Source organism: Canis lupus, chromosome 8 (genome assembly GCF_003254725.2).
Source record: "Canis lupus dingo isolate Sandy chromosome 8, ASM325472v2, whole genome shotgun sequence".
NCBI classification, from domain to species: domain Eukaryota; kingdom Metazoa; phylum Chordata; class Mammalia; order Carnivora; family Canidae; genus Canis; species Canis lupus.
The window spans coordinates 33,456,480-33,476,111 of record NC_064250.1 but is presented as its reverse complement, the minus strand read 5'-3'; the positions used below and the strand labels follow the sequence as shown (position 1 = coordinate 33,476,111).

At 40.4% G+C, this 19,632-nt stretch overlaps 1 protein-coding gene across 2 annotated transcripts in view; it reads left to right on the top strand.

Moving 5' to 3' along the window:
- Positions 1 to 12,928, top strand: part of LOC112656859 (putative protein FAM10A4) — a 36,116-nt gene extending 23,188 nt beyond the window's left edge. The window contains exons 4-7 of one of the 2 annotated variants that reach the window (XM_049113222.1): positions 4,554 to 4,750; positions 5,375 to 5,489; positions 10,281 to 10,390; positions 11,089 to 12,928. In XM_049113222.1, the coding sequence (XP_048969179.1) occupies positions 11,535 to 12,446 (912 nt within the window). In that variant the 5' untranslated portion in view covers positions 4,554 to 4,750; positions 5,375 to 5,489; positions 10,281 to 10,390; positions 11,089 to 11,534 and the 3' untranslated portion in view covers positions 12,447 to 12,928. Of the gene's footprint in view, positions 1 to 2,483; positions 4,751 to 5,374; positions 5,490 to 10,280; positions 10,391 to 11,088 lie in introns of those variants that run through there. The other variant, XM_035719922.2, reaches the window with a different exon arrangement.
- Positions 12,929 to 19,632: the final 6,704 nt, after the last annotated feature.

Below are 19,632 nucleotides of genomic sequence, written 5' to 3'. Positions count from 1 at the left end.
TGGGGAAAAATATGTTTGGGGTAGAAATATGTGTGAGTCCGAAGTTCAGAGGCAGTGACAAAGAGGCAGTAGCCACTGGGATGTCAAGGCAGGAAGACCTGTGGACCTCCCCTCCTGCCCACAAGAGCAGGGCCTGAGCAGCAGGAGCACCTGGAATCTGGGGGCAGAGTCACAGCAATGCAGGAACCTGAGTTGTTGAGTGGGGCCAGCTGCAGCAGGGATGAGTGTTGGCATCCACCCGTTCTCCATAATGGAGAGAGAAATGGGGCCACTTGAATTTGGTTCCAAAAAGACTTGATGGGGCAAGGACCACACACCTCTGGGGTGGCATCCAATGCTTTAACTTTTTCAGTAGCCAGTGTGCTCTCCAGAAACAAAGCAGGCTACCCTTCCTAGTCCTCGCATCATGTTCTTCCTGCTACAAACCATTCTCTCCCAATCTGGCTAGCCCCTCTGCCCTTTGCTTCTTTCTGCTCACATCCCTCCCCTTGGATCCCATTGTCTTTTCCGAATCAGAGGCAACATGGAATGATCCTCACCCGAAACAAGAATGCTGGTTCATCAGTTAAGTTGGGAAGTTGAGCAGCTGTGGACACAGCTGGTGCTTGGAAGCCCTTTCAGCAGTGTCCGGCTCTGTTTTTGCTGAGTATTACTTTTCAGAGCAACACCTATAACTTTTCAGCCACACAAAATCAGCAGAACAACATTTAGCTGCTGTTGGCCCGACTGGGGCTCTGGACGCCATTTTGTCAGCACAGCAGGTTTCTACTACCCTGCTTCCTACGACTCAGCATTCCCAAAGCTCACTCCATCGCCCCTACGCACACTCAGAAAACCTGCCCTTTAAAATATCTCCCCAAGAAGTAGCAAGTGCCTCTTTTGACCGTGTCTGCTGACATGATTTTTTAATGTGGAAAAGAGGGCGAGGAACCATGTGGAAGCATCACCTTCTGGGATGTCAGTCTCCTTGGAAGAGCCCTAATTAAGGACTCAGAATGATTGACAGGTGGTGGAAGCCCACGAAAAGCACACTTGACATGCAGCAGAAGTCAATGTCTGAGTTGCAAGAAAAAAAAATTTTTTTTTAAATTGGCAATTGGAGACCTTGAAAAACCTTTGCAGGCAATACTATAATTTTGTTCCTTACTTACACATTTATAAAAAGTCTCTGAAATGGCTGACAAATGAACCCAGCATGGATATGCTTTGACTTTCCTAAGTGGAATGTAATATGTTAGTAGCAGGTTTATTATTTCAAATTTAATGGAATGTGTTTTCTAAACTGTTCCGACTTGCTGAAGTATAGCCTTTGAATATATTCATTTGGGGTTAGGAATCTGTGAATAGGGAAGTGTGATTTATTGCTGTGAATTACAAAAGTGTGAGAAGGCAGCCCCATAATAGATGAAAGGATGGACAGAAAATTAACGTGTGCAACTTTCCTCCAGTGCTCTGTGTTTATACACACTATACTGTATCCAACTGCACCATTTTGGGGGTAGGAAGGAGGTCATGTTTCTTTGAATTTTCAAATTACATGACTATGAAACCCTCCCCACTGGCACTAGAACAGGCTTCTTCCCAGCCTTGCTACCCTCATGAGCCTCAAGTCTTCCCAAACCTGTTTGCTCATCTCTGAACCAGGGATAATAACATCCACCCCATAAGGTGGTTGTCCTGATTAGGTGAGAAAACACACTTAAAAAACTTAGCACAGTCACTGCTGCATGGGAAGTGATGTTATCATCTTTCTTAAGCACAGTGGGTAGGTTCTCGTTACTTGTGCTCAGAGAACTGAAGATCAGAAACTCAGCTCTCTCGTGTTCTGTCTCCCTCTCTGATATTTCCCACTCATTTTCTCTCCTTTCCCCTTTATTCCCTTTCACTATTTTTTATATTCCCCAAACGAATGAAACCATATAATGTTTGTCCTTCTCTCATTGACTTATTGTGGAAGGAGCCTCGGTGTCCATCGAAAGATGAATGGATAAAGAAAATGTGGTCTATATATACAATGGAATATTACTCAGCCATTAGAAACGACAAATACCCACCATTTGCTTTGAGGTGGATGGAACTGGAGGGTATTATGCTGAGTGAAATAAGTCAATTGAAAAAGTGACAAACATTATATGGTCTCATTCATTTGGGGAATATAAAAATTAGTAAAAGGGAATAAAGGGAAAGGAGAGAAAATGAGTGAAAATATCAGTGAGGGTGACAAAACATGAGAGACACCTAACTCTGGGAAATGAACAAGGGGTAGTGGAATGGGAGGTGGGCGGGGGGTTGGGGTGACTGGGTGATGGGCACTGAGGGGGGCACTTGGCGGGATGAGCACTGGGTGTTATGCTATATGTTGGCAAATTGAACTCCAATAAAAAACAATGAAAGAAAGAAGAAAGAAAGAAAGAAAGAAAGAAAGAAAGAAAGAAAGAAAGAAAGAAAGAAAGAAAAAGAAAGAAACTCAGCTCTCCAAGAAGAGGGGCTGTTTTAACCGTGGTTGCTTTGGTTACCACAAGGTGTCACTGACAGCCCCACGGGCCTGTGCAGGTCTTCCTGGCATCTCTTTCAGAAGGGAGCTCAGAGGTTCCTCAATGGCATTCCAGGTGTAGGGAACAGAAAGGAGCCCTTCTCTCCATCGATATATTCAACCATGGTTGTTCCATGACACTCTGGCCCTGCCATCCAAAAGCTACAGCTCTTTCATAGCACGGTCTATGATGATGGAAGCTTTTCCTATCTGTGTAGTTCAATATGGTAGCCACTAGTCACAGGTGGTTATTGAGCAATTGATTACTTCCTTTTCCCTCTCAGCTTGTTTGAGATATAACTGACATATAGCATTGTATAAGTTTAAGGTGTGGAATGTGATGATTTGATACATGTTTATATTGCAAAATGGTTACTATAATAGGATTTGTTAACATATCCATCACCTTACATAATTGTCATTTTTTTGTATATGTGGTAACAGCTTTCAAGATCTACTCTTTAGCAACTTTCAAGTCCGTTAGCTATAGTCACCATTCGGTATATTAGATCCCTAGAACTTATACCTGAAAGTTTATGCCCTTTAACCAATATATCCCCATTTCCACCCCCCTCCAGCTCCTGGTAACCACCATTTTACTCTGTTTCTTTGAGTTTGCCTTTTTTAGATTCCACAGACAAGTGAGCTCATATTTCTCTCTCCTTGTATGACTTACCTCACTGAGTGTAATGCACTCAGGGTTCATCCATGTTGTTACAAAGGCAGAGTTTCCTTCTTTTCTGTGGCTGAATAATATTCTTTACATATAATTTTCTTTATCTGTTCTTCCATCAATGGGTATTTACATTGTTTTCATATCTTGGCTATTGTGAATAATGCTGCAGTGAACACACGGCTATAGTTACCTCTTCAAGGTAGAGATTTCATTTCCAGAAGTGGAACTGCTGGATCAAATGGTAGTTCTATTTTTAACTTTTTGAGGAACCTCCCTATTATTTTCCATAGTGGCTGCATCAGTTTACATTCCTACCAAGACTGTACAAGGGTCATATTTATAATGCATAATTGAGATAGATATCATTAATGGTTGGCAGGGCTTTCACATTGATTCCCTGACCTGTGGATTAAGAACCAGAACGATAGGAAGAGTTATATGGATGCCCTGAAACTATTCCTATGCTTCGCCATGGTAATAAACCAGAAGGATGTGCCTGATGTCAAACCTTATCTCTTCCAGAAAGCCGGAGGAATTTTCTGCTTCCTAGAAAGTGAAATTTCTGGATTCCATCATTAGGTTTTAATGTTCCACAAACTCCCAAGTGCCTTGGCATCAGTATTTATTTCTATAAAGAAAGACCACTGGTGTGAGAAGCTTGTACAACACTTTCATGTAACTCAGGGTATGCCCGTCTGGCAGGACACCTAAAGCTGATTGTAATACTCTACTGAGGTGGTTCTTTGAAGCTTTGACATCAGGCTAGCCCCAGCTTTTGATGACTGGTGGAGAAGAGGCTACTTGTTCCTACACAGTTAGCTTGTAGCAAGTCTCTCTGGGACTCAGGATTGTAAGAAAAGTGGTCACTGGCACAAAATGATGACTTTGATCACCAACTCTTTATGTAATGTGATCATCCCTGCAATTCATGTAGGGACAGACACCTGAGAGCTTTAAAATGACATTATTATTTTTATTAGATGACGCATTGAAATGAAATTTATTTACTTTTAGAATCCCAAATGAATTAAGCCTGGTAATTTGCATATATATAAAGTGGTTATAAACCACATTTCTTCCTTCCTTTGCTTTCCAGTATAGTCCTGAAAAACCAGTCTTTGAGGAGTTAATTTTTAGTGCCTAGCTAAGGTTAGCAAGTGTTTTCATGTGGCCCATCTAGAACGATGATGATGATGATAAATACTAACAGGGCACTTATTATGGGCCAGTGTTGTTCTAAGTGCTTTACATATATAAAATCAGTTGAGTCTTTGCAACCTTATAAGGTAGGTCTGATGTCATCCTCTTTTTACAGATAGTCTTTTCTTCATCATTTTTTAAAAGATTTTATTAATTTACTCAGAAGAGACACAGCCTCTAGCACACCGGCCGTGGCATAAACTTCTTACACTGAAGCTTGGGGCTCCCCAGACACCCAGGTGGAAGCTGCGACTCTTCTTGTGAACAAGCCTCAGGGATTTCAGAACAATACTTCTACCACATGAAATAAGTCACTGAAGCCAGCTCAGATGCAAAGCGAGGTGAACTAGACTCTACCTTTCATAGAAGTACTAATTAATATGTGGCCCTCTTAACCTCCTACAGACCAGTTGCTAAACACAACTTAAATATTTCCCACTCACTTAGATTTAAGGGCAAGTTAAATGAGAAATGGAAACAAACATCTGACCAAATGGTTTAGGGGCTTGGAGAATATAGCTTCAGGGTCGGCTGTGATGGGATTTCTCTAGAAAATGTTTTAAGCCACTAACTTTTGGAGTGAAGAGTGGTGGTGTTGGTAGCAGAGGATGGTGAGGGAGAAGATGTGGTGGGGCAGTGTGGGCTTTGGGGAGCGTGTGTGCATACATGTTAGAGAGTTGCTATTATCATCGGAATGGTGTTTTCCACTGAGTTTATGACAAATTAGAGGAGAGAACGCTGATTACTTTCAGTTCCAGGCATGAGTCTGACTTGAGGCCTTTGCTTGAACTTCCTTTCTTGGGGTCTTGAAATACCCTGATCCCCTTTTGTGCTTAGGTGGTTTGATGTGGGCACCCATTCTATGCCACTCAAAGAGCCTGAATTAAGACCCTGTAAGGTCCCTCTTGGCTCCCAGGTCCTGTGACTCAGATGGCTGTGATTAGACCATGACATTAATTTTGCAGGAAACAATATCTGCTTCCTGCTCCTGACGAGAAGCCTCCAGCAGGGAAAAAGAACCACAGGCTGCTGTGACTTCGTCCTTCATCTTTCCCTAGAAAAATTGCTAGAGAAGCTAAGGTGTGTATACCCAATTGAAGTGGTGATTTGTGGTTGAAATCCATAATTACTCCTGGAGACAATGAAACCTAGTGATTACAAGCAGCCTCCTGGGTTCTCTGGCTGCCTGCAAGTTATGTCTTTCATATCCTGCAAGGCAGCGCTTACATAAAGACTAATTATTCCCATATAATCACCCACAGAAAACTTCCTGTAGCTAAAAAGGAAAATATCACTACCATACAACAGGTAATATGAGAAGAGTGGAGCAGATGCTGTGGGAGCAAAAGGAGCTGACCTCTCCCCTGCTCAGACCTAGATGTGGCAGCTAGACAGTGTTGAGACAGTGCACGGTTCTCATGGGGCTTAGGAAACAGCTCATTTATCTTTTTTTGTGTCTCATTTCATGGGTCTGTAGAGTAAGTTTAAAAATGGTACCCATCTCATAATGTGGTTGCGAGGATTAAATGACCTATTTGTGCAAAACATTAAGATCAGTATCCAACACCTAGGAAGGGAGCTAGTAGATAGTCATCGCCGTCACTGTATCCCCTGTTCCTGTCAAGGGCCATGATTTTGTCTGCTGTGCTGCGCAGGGAGTGATCAAGCCTCTGCATGCCCAGAGCATCCTGAGGTCTCCTGCTTGAGGTCATGACAGTGGCTCTGCTGCTTTGGGAGAAGGGAGCGAAGTGAGACCACTAGGCTGAAGGGCCGAGATCCTGGGTTTGGGTCATGGCTCTGCCATGAGTCAGCCAAGTATCTTGGAACCAATCACTCCAACCCTTTGGACCTCTGTTCCCTTTCTATAAGATGAGAAGACGTTAAGGCTCCTTCCTATTTCAGCACAATACACTGAGATGGTCCTTTCTTTCCTCTCCCTGTTTTTAAAGCTACTTAACTATTTAATTACAGCATGCTGTTGTTTGTATCCAAAATTCAGCTTGAATCCGTACTGTACTTTTTTCCAACTCTGCTGCCACACCCTTGTCCACGCCATCCTCATGTCCCACCTAGACCACTGCTCTAGGCTCCTAACTAAGCCCATGCTTCTGCTCCCTTCCAAACTTTCCAGATAGCCCCTCAGAACAGTCTGCTTGAGAATGCCATTCTCCAGCTTAAAACCATCAGTAGGGATCCCTGGGTGGCGCAGCGGTTTGGCGCCTGCCTTTGGCCCAGGGTGCGGTCCTGGAGACCCGGGATCGAATCCCACGTCCGGCTCCCGGTGCATGGAGCCTGCTTGTGCCTCTGCCTCTGTGTCTCTCTCTCTCTCTCTCTCTCTCTGTGCGACTATCATGAATAAAAAAATTTTAAAAAAACCATCAGTATATTTTCTTTCTAGTTAGAATAAAATAAAATAACATTTTAGAATAAAACACAAATGCCTTTCATGGTCTACAAGGTGCTACATGATCTGGCTTCTGCCAACATCTCTTCATCTGATGTCACTTACCCCATCTTTCCACTCTAATCCAACTTGGGCCTTCCACTAGTGTCTGGAACACACTGAACTCTTTTCCACCACATGCTGTTCCCTTCACCTAGAATGTTCCTTGCTACTGTCCATAGAGCTGTCCCTTTTAACCATCTGTTCTCAGCTTAACTTCCATTGTTCAGCCAGACCTGTTCTACCCATTGTAAAGTGGCTTCTCCCATTGCTTTCCCACATTAGCTTCTTGTTTGTTTTCTTCTTAATTCTTACAATTGCATTTCCTTAGTTTGTTTACTTATTTTGTATTTGTTTCCTTCACTAGAATATAGGCTCCATGAACACAAAGCTTGTTTTTCTGTGTTGTTCATCATTTTACTACCAGCACCTAATGCAGGGTCTGAGTCATAGAAGATGCATAATAAATATTTGTGGAATAAATACATGGTTGCCTTTCACTCTGCAGTTAAATTCCATATGTCCTGTAGCCTATGCGACTGTCAACCTGAACCCAAGCCCTCCCTGGTTCTGGAAGATTATCTCTGAAGGAGGCCTGGACTCAGGCTAGGTGGCTGTTTCAATTTGTATCACATGTTGGCTATTGAAATACTAGCTCTGGATCACCAGCTGGTCACTCTAACTTCCCGAACCTATGAGAATAGTCAGAGTGGTTGGGGTCCTCTTATATAATTGTGGTTTCCAGGAGGCCTCCCTCACGAATGGGAAGAGGGAGACTAAAGGTCACTGTGGCCTGGAAATTCATCCCTCCAAAGTGTTACTATAGTCTTGTATCAAACAAGGTGAGCCCCCAGAGAGACACCAAGGTGATCTGGCCTTCAGAAACACGGCTGCCCACTGCCTTTCTCTCCCTACTCCTGTGCCTTTGCTTGTACTGCTTCTCTTCCGTAACATGTGAGTCTGTCCCTCCTTCGGTCTCAGAATATTCCTTGGTCAGGAAGACTTCTCCCATTGTACAATGACCTCAAGACCCTTAAGATCTTTCCTTTCTCCTAGCCCTTGTTTGAATTCTTATTTATGTTTAGAAAATTGTTAATTGATCCCAAAGCTGGAAAGGACCTCATATCCTCATCTGATCAAGCTCCTTGTCTTTTCCATCTTAGCTTCTTGTTTGTTTTCTTCTTAATTCTTACAACTGCATTTCCTTTCTCCTAGCCCTTGTTGATTTATAAGAATATGGTGATTTATACTCAGTGGGGGCACTGTACCCTGGGGTGGATGGGAAAAGGGTATGAGCCTACAAAGTTAGTTGGTATGAAAACTTGAGTTAGAACCCAAGCCTCCTGCTTGCAAATTCTGTGCATCTGTCTTTAGTTGGAGTTTAAGTGCTATTAGGTCTTATATACTGTGATAGTAATAGCTTACATTTCAACGATTCCTTAGTGTTAACAACTCTCAGGTGTAAAGACTTAGAGTCTCTCCTTGGTTAAGAGAATTGTTTGAGGCCATACAACTAGGATGCTAGGAAAGGTCAGTGGATGACGGGAAAACAAAAGTATAAATATGATTTCTACTTCCTGCCCTCCAGATGAAGAGAAGGAGTGCAGGCCTGGGGAGGGCAGAAGCTGTTGCCAGGAAGGAAACAAGCTTCCTCCCCAGGAGACTGTGTGCGCACGGGAGAAGCAGGGATCTTAAGTGTGCTGTGCCTGAGGGTACAGGGCTGGAAAGGGGAGGATTTTTCTAGAAGGATTGGGAGGAGGGGCATGGGAGTAGCTGTGGCTTTTAGCGGTAGGAGTGATTCTTCAAGCCTAGTGTGTCTAGTGTGTGAGAGCCCCAGAAAGGTTGAGGAGAAAGAAGGTTGAAACATTACTAGTGGTGAGAGGGATGAGGAAGGAAAAAGAGAGTGGATGGTGAGGAGCTACCTATAAAATGTGTTTTTCAGTTTCTTTTTTTTGAGGGGAGGGGTGCTCACTTGAGGGAATAGCATGGTCAGATTATTAGGGAGCCTTAAGGATTGTGTCTAAAATTCTTTTTTTTAAAAAAGATTTTATTTATTTATTCATTCAGAAGAGACACACAGAGAGGCAGAGACACAGGCAGAGGGAGAAGCAGGCTCCCTGCAAGGAGCCAAAGTAGGACTCGATCCCAGGACCCCCGGGATCATGACCTGAGCCAAAGGCAGATGCTCAACCTCTGAGCCACCCAGATGCCCCAAGATTGTGTCCAAAATTCTGATACCACTATGGGGAGTTGGGTTGGGCCTGGCTAGGGCATTGGCTGGGAGTTTAGGAACTCCTTTCAGGTGGTGGGATGGGGCAGGCAGTGCTAGTACAGAGAATCAATCCCACAAGAGGCAGCCTGGGAACAATGCCTGAGCATAGAGAGGGTTAGAGAGCACTGAGGGCCAGTCAGGGCAGTCAAGCTCTCTATCCATTCTAAGAATGGGACCAGGATCAAGAACCAAGACCAGACTGTGGTCCAGAGCAAAGTGAAGTGAGGAGGGTCCTGGGGGATTGCTGGGCACAGCACTGAAGGAAGGGTCTATGGCTTGCCCTTCCTGGCCACCAGCTGCCAAGATACTAATTTAGGCTGGCTTAAAGGGCCAGGGTCCATGCACCAAAGCAGAGGGGCAATAAGTGTAATTCAGGCTGGTTGGGAGAGTTCAGTGGGAAGGGAGAGGAAGTAATGAAATGAAAGGAGTCGCTGCCAAAACAGGTACATTTTATGGTGTAGAGCAACGAAGATAAGAGACTTCACATCAGGTGGATTAGATTTTCTCTATTGAGGGGTGAGATCACCTGCAGAAAGGGAGAGGGTGCCACATAGGCATGACATTAATATTTGCTGAGTGAAGAAGTAAATATGGTAATTTTCAAAGGAAACACACAGTTTTTTTTCAGTTTTCTACATTATCCAGTAAGATCATCTTGCTTTACTTCTATGAAGGACATCTTCCTGTTATCTCAAATCTTAAGTCAGAAAATTGTTTTAGTTATTTATATTTAAAATAAAGTTCTTTATTTTCCAAAACAGTTTATGTTTGCCTTTCTTTAACATAATTTCAGAGGTCACAGATTCATAGAGTCTTACATCTGAATGAATCTGTAGGATAAAAGGAATAATTGTAATAATTTCCATTTCAAGGGATATGATGAATTAAGAAAACCTAATTAAAATTTGAAGGGTTTATTTTAAAAAATCCAGATTGTCCAGGCAAAACCCCATTTGGGAGCTAGGAGGGATCTGAGACATCAAATGACCTGCCCAAGGTCACAGGGGGTTAGTAGCAGAATGGGTGAGAACCCATGTTTCCTGACTTCTGCTCACATTCCTCCCTCTGACTTCTCTATATGGACACACTGCAGACTGGCATCTGCGCATAGTCCAGAAGCCCAGGGCCTCTTGACCCTGTAACTTTTCATTCCCAGGAGTCCAGAACCTCCTGCAACTGGATGCAGCATCTTATGTGGAGACTCAGTTTCTAGAAAGAAGAGCCATCGCTTTCATCAGCGGGAGTGGGTGGAGGTCTGTGGAGCAGGTATTTGAATCCACTACTACTTATCTTTCTATCCATGGACAATCCTTGTACTTTTTTCTATTTTGCTTTCTTTTTTACAAAATTAGAAAGTAAAAAAGTTATCTTTATTGTATGAACTTAAGGTAGTATCATATGAAGTAATATGAATAATGGCTAACAATGAGTACTTATGGAATGCTAGCTTTTATCTGTAACATCTCAACTCTTTCAGCTACCACTTGTTATAGTTCCATCTCATAGACTGAAGCTTAGTGAGATTAGTCACTTGTGGCAGTCAGGATTCAAACCAGGTAGTTTTAGCCCTAGAGCCCTTTGTCTATTATATTGCTTCCCTAAAGTTACCAACAAGAAAAAAGTGCACCAGATTTTTAAAAATGATGCCTTCAAAAATTTTGTTTACTTGTTGTGAAAACAAAGAATTTCTCATTTGATTCCAAAGTTTCTTTGAACTCTAGACTTTTTCACAATCATTAATTCAACGATTTGTTGAGAATATACTATGAGGCAGACATTGAAAAGATACGATCTCTCTTTGTGAGTTTGGAGGAAACAGATCTACAACAGATGATCCAAGCTTTAAAAAATATTTTTCTATATATATTTAAATTTCCTACATGCTTTTCAAATCTAGGGGTAAAAACAAAGTGGTTATTTTTTAAAAAGAATTAATTCTATTGCTTTCTTGTTACCTCTTTCAGATGAGAATAACATTCATGAGAATTTAAGTTCTGTGCAAAAATTTTGTTTAATGGACACCAACTGAATGTGCCAAGTTTCTACTTTTGATTGAATTCTTGGAGACTTTGATAAATATTCATTGATCCTGGAGTCTGTTTCTAATTTTTAAAAACTGAGTAATATATTCTAGAAATACTAGTTGTTTTTTTAAGATTTTATTTATTTATTCATGAGAGACACACACAGGAGGAGGCAGAGACACAGGCAGAGGGAGAAGCAGGCTCCCTGTGGAGCCTGATGTGGGACACTATCCCAGGACCCCAGGATCACAACCTGAGCCAAAGGCAGATGCTCAACCATTGAGCCACCCAGGTATCCCTAGAAATACCAGTTTGAATACCTCTCACTGTTGTTACAAAACAGCTCATCATGTCAAACAGATTGGATTTAAAATTATTAAAAGAAAATGGTGCCCCTTCCACACGGTCACACTGAGCTGGTCCCCACGCCTGGAATGGGGCCGCAGCCTCAGCCGCACCCGCTGCCCGCCGCCTGCCAGCGCCTGTGGACCGTGGACCCCTGCAAAGTGAGCAAGCTTCGGGTCTTCGTGAAAATGTGTAAGCAGGATCCCAGCGTTCTGCACACCGAGGAAATGCGCTTTCTGCGGGAGTGGGTGGAGAGCGTGGGGGGTAAAATACCACCAGCTACTCATAAAACTAAATCAGAAGACAATATCAAGGAAGAAAATACAGATAGTAAGAAGGTGGAGGAAAACATAAAGACAGAAGAATCATCAAGTGAGGAAAGTGATCTAGAAATTGACAATGAAGGTGTAATTGAACCAGATATTGATGCCCCTCAAGAAATGGGAAATGAAAATGTAGAGATAACTGAGGAAATGATGGATCAGGCAAATGATAAAACAGTGGCTGCCATTGATGCCCTAAATGATGGTGAACTACAGAAAGCCATTGACTTGTATGCCATCAAACTGAATCCTCGCTTAGCCATTTTGTATGCCAAGAGAGCCAGTGTCTTCATCAAATTACAGAAGCCAAATGCTGCCATTCGAGACTGTGACAGAGCTATTGAAATAAATCGTGATTCAGCTCAGACTTACAAGTGGCGAGGGAAAGCACACAGACTTCAGGGTCATTGGGAAGAAGCAGTACATGATCTTGCCCTTGCTTGTAAACTGGATTATGATGAAGATGCTAGTGCATTGCTGAAAGAAGTTCGATCCACGGCCCAGAAAATTGCTGAACATTGGAGGAACAACATTTGCAACAACATGGAGCTAGAGAGTATTACAGCAAGTGAAATAAGTCAGTCAGAGAAAGACAGATACCGTATATTTTCACTCATATGTGGAATTTAAGAAACAAACAAACAAAAATGAGCAAAAGGTAAAGAGAGGCTAACCAAGAAAAACTCTTAACATAGAGAACTAATGGTTGGCAGAAAGGAGGGGGATGGGTTAAATAGGTGATGGGGATTAAGGAAGGCACCTGTTGTAATGAGCACCAGATGTTGTATATTGTGCATCTGAAACTAATATTACATTGTATGTTAACTAACTGGAATTTAAATGAAAACAAAACAAAATAAAAAGAATATTGAGGTTAGACACTGAGAAAGGCAGCAAGCTCTGAACTCAATAAAATGGCCTTGAGCGATTCCCTACTGCCGCACTTGCCCGATCACTTTTTGTGGCATACCCACAGAGCTGTGTGGCCAACTATCCTTATATGATACCTGGAGGAAATAAAACACCCTTGGACCTGGATTTCCTTGCATACAGTTGGCTTTTTCCCCCTGAATATCTGGAAAGCCAACACGCTTGTAACTTCTTAAATAAACCTAGGCTATTTTAACTGCAAGTCTTATATTGCTTGAAGCCAAACATTATCCCCCTACCCCCATACCAGCATTTCTGCTAACACATTTCTGAGATCTTTATGTAAATGAGTGGAGAAAAGGTGATTCACTTTACACAAATTCAATTTACAGACTACATTTTCAGAAAGCTAACGTCTATTTCTTATTCATATCTGTGCCATTCCTTATGCCCTGGAATTGTTTTCCTCTAGAAGGATGGACACCTTCCGGCGTTATAGGGATGCGTGGATCAATCTGATGACCACCCTAAGTTCTTGTCTTGAGCTGAGCCAACAAAGCCTTAATATAGTACACAACTTTGCCACTTGGAGAATAGATTATGCTATTTCCTCCTGATTTTCTAAGGGCTCAGGCAGCCTCATGGCTGTCACTCACCAACTCCTCAGTAGACATGAGAAAGGTTTCAATCTCCTACTGTGAATTTGGTCTCAACTTCATTCAATGCCTAAAATCTCTTTCAAATTAAGACTGAACAATTACCTTTCTTTATGCTTCTTTTACTTTTTTCCCATGGGCAATGAGCAATGCCTGAATACAGTATAAGCTTCATAAGAAGACCCATGTTGCTCTGAAATAATTTTTTAAATTGAGAGTTCACATACTGTAAAACTCATCCCTTTTATTTTTATTTTTTTTTTAAGATTTACAAAATTTATTTATTCAGGAGAGATACAGAGAGAGAGTCAGAGACATAGGCAAAGGGAGAAGAAGGCTCTCTGTGGGGAGCTTCATGCGGGACTTGATCCTAGGACCCCAGCATTATGACCTGAGCCAAAGGCAGATGCTCAACCACTGAGCCACCCAGGTGCCCTGACTTATATAATTTAAAACTGAAAGTTTGTGTCACTTAATTCCCTTCACCCGTTTTGTCTATCCTCAACTCCCTACCTCTGGCAATCACCAATCTATTCTCTATATCTATGAGCTTGGTTTACATTTTTTTTTGGTTTGTTTTTTTTTAGATTCCATATAAAAGAGATCATATGGCATTCATCGTTTGGTCTGACATTTCACATAGCATAATGTACTCTAAATCCTCTATGTTGTTGCAAATGATAATATTTCATTCTTTTTTATGGTTGAATAATATCCAACCATATTTATATATATATGTATATATATATACTGATATAGTATCAGTATATATATATATAGTACATTTTCTTTATTCATTCATCAGATAGATACTTAGGTTGCTTTCATATGTTGGCTGTTATAAATAATGCTGCAATGAACATGGGGATCCATATATCTTTTCAAGTTATTGTTTTTATTTTCTTTGGATAAATACCCACAAATGGAATTCCTGGATCAAATGGTAGTTCTATTTTTAATTTTTTAAAGAGCATCCATACTGTTTTCCATAGTGGCTGCACCAGTTTGCATTCCCACCAACAGTTCACAAGGGTTCCATTTTCTCTGTATCCTCACCAACATTTGTTATTTCTTATCTTTTTGATAATAACAATTCTGACAGTTATGAGGTAATATCTTACTGTGGGAAATCTGCATTTCCCTGATGATGAGTGATGTTGAGTTGAATGTCCTCTTAACTCAAGAAGTCCCTAGCCTGGCAAGTCTTGGCTTGACAACAAATTTTGAGTTGTTAATTTTCATACTGTTGTAATAATTCAGGTAATCTGTTAATTTGGCAACCTATTAACCTGAGCATGAACCATCAATCAACACATAAGAGATAAGAGCAGAGGCAGGCAAAGTTATCTCTAATGAGATGGAATTATTCCCAGATCAACAAAATCTGACTGGAACTTGATTCAAGCTGTTAACATATCTGAAGGGAAAAACATCCTTCAGAAGAAGGGATAGTTGGCCATGGAAGCAAGGTAAAAGGAAATTCTCAGAGGCCATGTTGGTAGTGTCATTCGAGCCCAGTGTAGAGGTTGCCCGAGTCCAAGGACACAGCCTGTCCTGTCTTGGTGGAGGTGGGTGCAGCAGAGCCTGAAGCCATCCAACATCTGAGTCATAGAGCCAACTCCCCAGGCTTACTTCCATGCTTACCAAGCAGCCTTCTTCCTAATTATAATTTGGATTTCTTTGCAGATTTTACCTATAGGAGAATAAAGCCTGGCCAGATCACTCCAGTATCTTGGCAGATATATTTCTGGTTATAAATAATTGGTTTATGAACTATTTTATATTGTGAACAAAATTTAACTTAAACCTCTCTGTTGGGGTCACTTACCATCCCAAGACCCCTTGAGCTCTAGCCTTTGCAGTCATATGGACTTTCTGAGCTGGCAGGACAGAGGGCCAGACCCTGAAACTTGAGCATTAGCTTATCATTGACAGTGACTCCATGGCTTCTCTTTAAACTTAAACGGTTCTTAAAAGTGATCAGGTTATATTTTTCAAAAGCAAAAGTATTTACGCACCAATCATATCTCATTTTTATGTACATTCCCTACTTTTGGCAAATAGTTTACTCCCATTTGACAGGTGGAAATGTTGAGCAGTGAAGCTTCTCCTGGGCTAATTAAATTTTGTGCTAGTTTAAAGCTCTTGAAGTCTATTTTGCATTTAAATTTTCTCAAATTACTAAGAAGGATTTTTGGTATTGAGCTAAAGTTAAAGGTAAATAGTTGAGAGTATGAATTCAGGTGTTTTGTGTTAATTTTCTTTATTGGAAGCCTGGTTCATTTTAGATTTGATTTAATTTTGGCCTTGTTTTCCTTCCACCTGGAATGAGTACTTAGTGTGAAACTTTTGTTGGAGTTCCAGTGAAAATTCTGCTGGAACACTGAGGAGTGGGGTTAGTATTTAGGATTGAGGATAATAAATAGATGCTTGCTCAGTGACCCCATAGTTTGCTCATTGGAATTTAACCAAAAGGAAATAATTCAAAGGAGGAAAGAAAAAAATATATTAAAAATTCATTGTAGCATTGTTGACAATATAAAACAAATCTTAGATCATTTAGAGGTCCAATAGCATGGCCAAGTAAATTATGGGATATCTCATAGGTTATTGAAGAGCTATAAGTCAACTATGAACATTGTATAGTGACATGGAAATATGGAAGAATGCTTACCAAACATTTTAAGATAAAAAATCCAGAACACTTGTGTGCCTTCTGTCACAACTGGGTGAAAATAAATGTAAATGTATAGAGAATGGACAGATTGCACAGAAATATAAAGACAAAGATATTAGGGATATAGGTACATTGAAAAAATTTCCTTTCATGCTATATTACACATCAATAAAAATCATTTAATTTTTCAAAACAATGTCAAATTTATAAGGCCGTAAAAGTGTCACTGAGGAGTTTCATAGCGACCTCTTTCTGGATACTTTTGGGTAACATTTTCTTTACATTGGAAATCTTTGGTTTTGGCCACATTCTTCTAGAATAAACATCCAGTTCTTACTCCTTTCAAAATTATTTTCAGGATAATCCATGCATTAAAATTTTCTAAGTTTGGGGTAAAAATATTGTTAAGGGCTATCTTTGATTACAGCATAATACTGTGTGGGGTAATGTCTGGGATACTGACCTAAACCTAGGGTGCAAGGTTCCTGTCATCACTCTGCCACTAACCAGCCCAGTGAGCTTGGAAAAGATACTTAACATCTGTGGGGTTTGTGTCTTCCTGTGCCTGATGACCTTCTCAGACTATGATCTCTCAACACCTCTTTCACATTATAGTAAGTGATCTTTGAATATAAATGTTAACTTCGAATTTACATTTCCAAATTCTATGTTTGGTCAGATAACATATTTGAGCTCTGAAACTAGTCCTGATTTTTCTTGACAAGTTTAATAGAGTCCTAACTCTGGGAAGATTTTCTTTAAAAAGCCAGACTAAAATCCGAACATTTCTGACATTTCACCTTTACACTTGATACTTTGGGAGGTTGAATTTTGGCATTCAGTGAAAGGGTTTCCTGTGTTCTGGCTTCTGCACTCTGGTCTCCAGTGACATGGTTTTCAAGTTTAAGTATACATCCAAATCCCCTGGAAGGCTTGTTAAAATACATATTGTCAGGCCCCTGATCCAGTTTATGATTCCTAAAGTCTGGGGTCAGACCCGAGATTGTGAATTTCTAATAGGTTCCAGATGATGGTAATTATATTGGACTGGGGACCACACCTGGAGAGCCACTGCTCTGGAGAAATATTTGTGTAGCCATACAAGGAGGCATGTAGAAGAATGGACTTGCTGTGCTTGCAGCACTATTAAGTTCTGCAAAGAATGAGGGCCCATGTAAATAGCTAAGAGTAAGCGAATGGTCACAACCATTCACCCTGTAGAATATCATACAGCAGGAAAAAGAGCGAGATAGATATAGTTGCGCCACAAGGAGTGGTTCAGAGTGTTAGCTCTGTTGACAGATTGTGTTTGAAAACAGTGTTTCAACTATGAAGAACATGGAGAATCTGAAATATGATTTTAATTTAATATGTTAGAATCATTTATTTACTGGTAATATCACTTTTTAAAGGGGTGAATGGCTTTGGCTATGCTCCTGACTTACAGTGGATCTGCACCTGTTGAGTTAACTGAACCAGATCAACACAGAGTCAGTGGACACATCATCATGAGGCCAGGCGTGACAGTTTATACAACAAATACTCTGACAAATGTGTATTTTTTTTTTAAAAAAAGCATTCATGATATCAAGGTTATAAGTCAAAGTCCTTGGCTTTGTTAAAGTCCTTTGCCTTTCATAACAAATAATTTAAAATGCATGCTATCAAGATGCAAGATAATTACAGATTTATTTGACCTTTATGATAACTGGTATTTAAATATTTACTCACCTTCTCTCCTACGTATCAAAATACAGGCTAATTGTTAATTCACTGCATTTCATTCAGATAGCACTTCCATCTGAAGTCTCCGGATATAGAAACTGATGACTTCTTGTCTCAACTTAATTTTGGTCAAGGGTAATCTAGAATATTTGGGGCTATGCATGCTTTTTAAAGATTTTATGTATTTATTTGAGAGAGAGAGAGAGAGAGCATGAGTGGGGAGGGGCAGAGGGAGAGGGAGGAGCAGATTCCCGGCTGCGCAGAGAGCCCAACTCAGGGCTTGATCCCAGGATTCTGGGATTATGGGGCTTGATCCCAGGATTCTAGGATTATGACCTGAGCAAAAGGCAGACGCTTAACTGACGGAGCCACGCAGGTGCCCTGGGGCTATAATTTTTTACTCTATATCGACCATAAGCTATTGTGGAAGGATTTTATTTTCTTCTCTGTGTTTCAGTTTCCCTCTCTGTGAAATGATGATTAACAATACTCACTTAAAAGGATGCTGAGGATTAAAGGAGATAATAGGTGTCAGTATTTGAAAGAATATTTGGTGCACAGCCTCTAACGTATAGTGGATAAAAAAAATCAAATTGTAGAAGAATGTATACAGTATGACACCATATGTGTAAACAAGGCTGCAAACAATTCTGAATGCTTTTCACTGGTACATATATGTGCATGTAGATGCAAAGAACAAGATCTAGAAGAATATATTGCAGACCAGTATCAGTGTTTACCTCTGGAGAAAGGAGGAGGGTACTAGATTAATTTGGGACATGGTCAAAGAAGACTTTAGCTTTATCAACAATTGGATTGATTGAAGAGAGACAGCGAGCGCAAGAGCAAGTCACACATGGAGGGAGGAGCAGAGGCAGAGGGACAAGTAGAATCCTTGCTCAGCAGGGAGCCTGACACCCCAGCTGAGGGCAGATGCTTAACTGGCTGTGCCCTGCATTATTTTTATTTTTACATGACAGATTTATTTAATAATATTTATTCTTACCTACTATACTTACTAAGACCATCTATTTGTCTTCTCTCAGAGAAATTCACCTCATGGGTTGATTAAAGATTACAAAGATGAAGAACATTTTGAAGTCAAAAGTGAAAAAGGCAAAGAATTGTTACATATGAATATATTCTTACCTTAATAAAACTGAAATTCTGTTCTTTTTTATTCTGGGTAATAATGAAGACTCTTATTAACATTTAATTATTTTTTAATTGTTAATGAGAAACACCAATCTGATCTTAAATTTGTTTTGACTTCTGCCTTTTTTTCTTCTTTAAAACTGTTTTTAATTTTTTAATTTCTAGAAAGTACATTTTGCATTCCCCAGGTAAGTTGTTTGTTATGAATAGTTTGGCAGAAGTGACATCATATTGTTTTCCTTTTGTACTGTATTTATTCATAGCCACAATCAATCTGCATAAATCAACACTGTCTCTTTTACAACTTTTAATAGTTTATGTCAATTTGTTAAATTATGAAAGGCACTTTTGGTCTAATAGCTCCACTAATGAATTATGCATCAATCAGTTTTCATCTTATTGGTTAATATTTAAAGATATATTATAGAATTCTCAGTTACAGATCATGGACCTGCAACTGAAATATTGTGCTCTCTCTTCTTCTCTATCCAGGCAGGAAAAAACAAACTTTATGCGGGTGAAAAATACTGTATGTCTCAGAATCACAGCAGGGATAGAACATTGATTAAGCAAACAGTTTATGGGAAACAGCTAAGAGGTGGGAGAGGCTACACACAGATTGGGGAACTTTATTATTATTTTGTATTTTTAAAAAATATTTTATTTATTCATTTGAGAGAGAGAGAGTGAGAGTAAGAGACAAAGAGCACACAAGGCGGCAGGACCAGAGGGA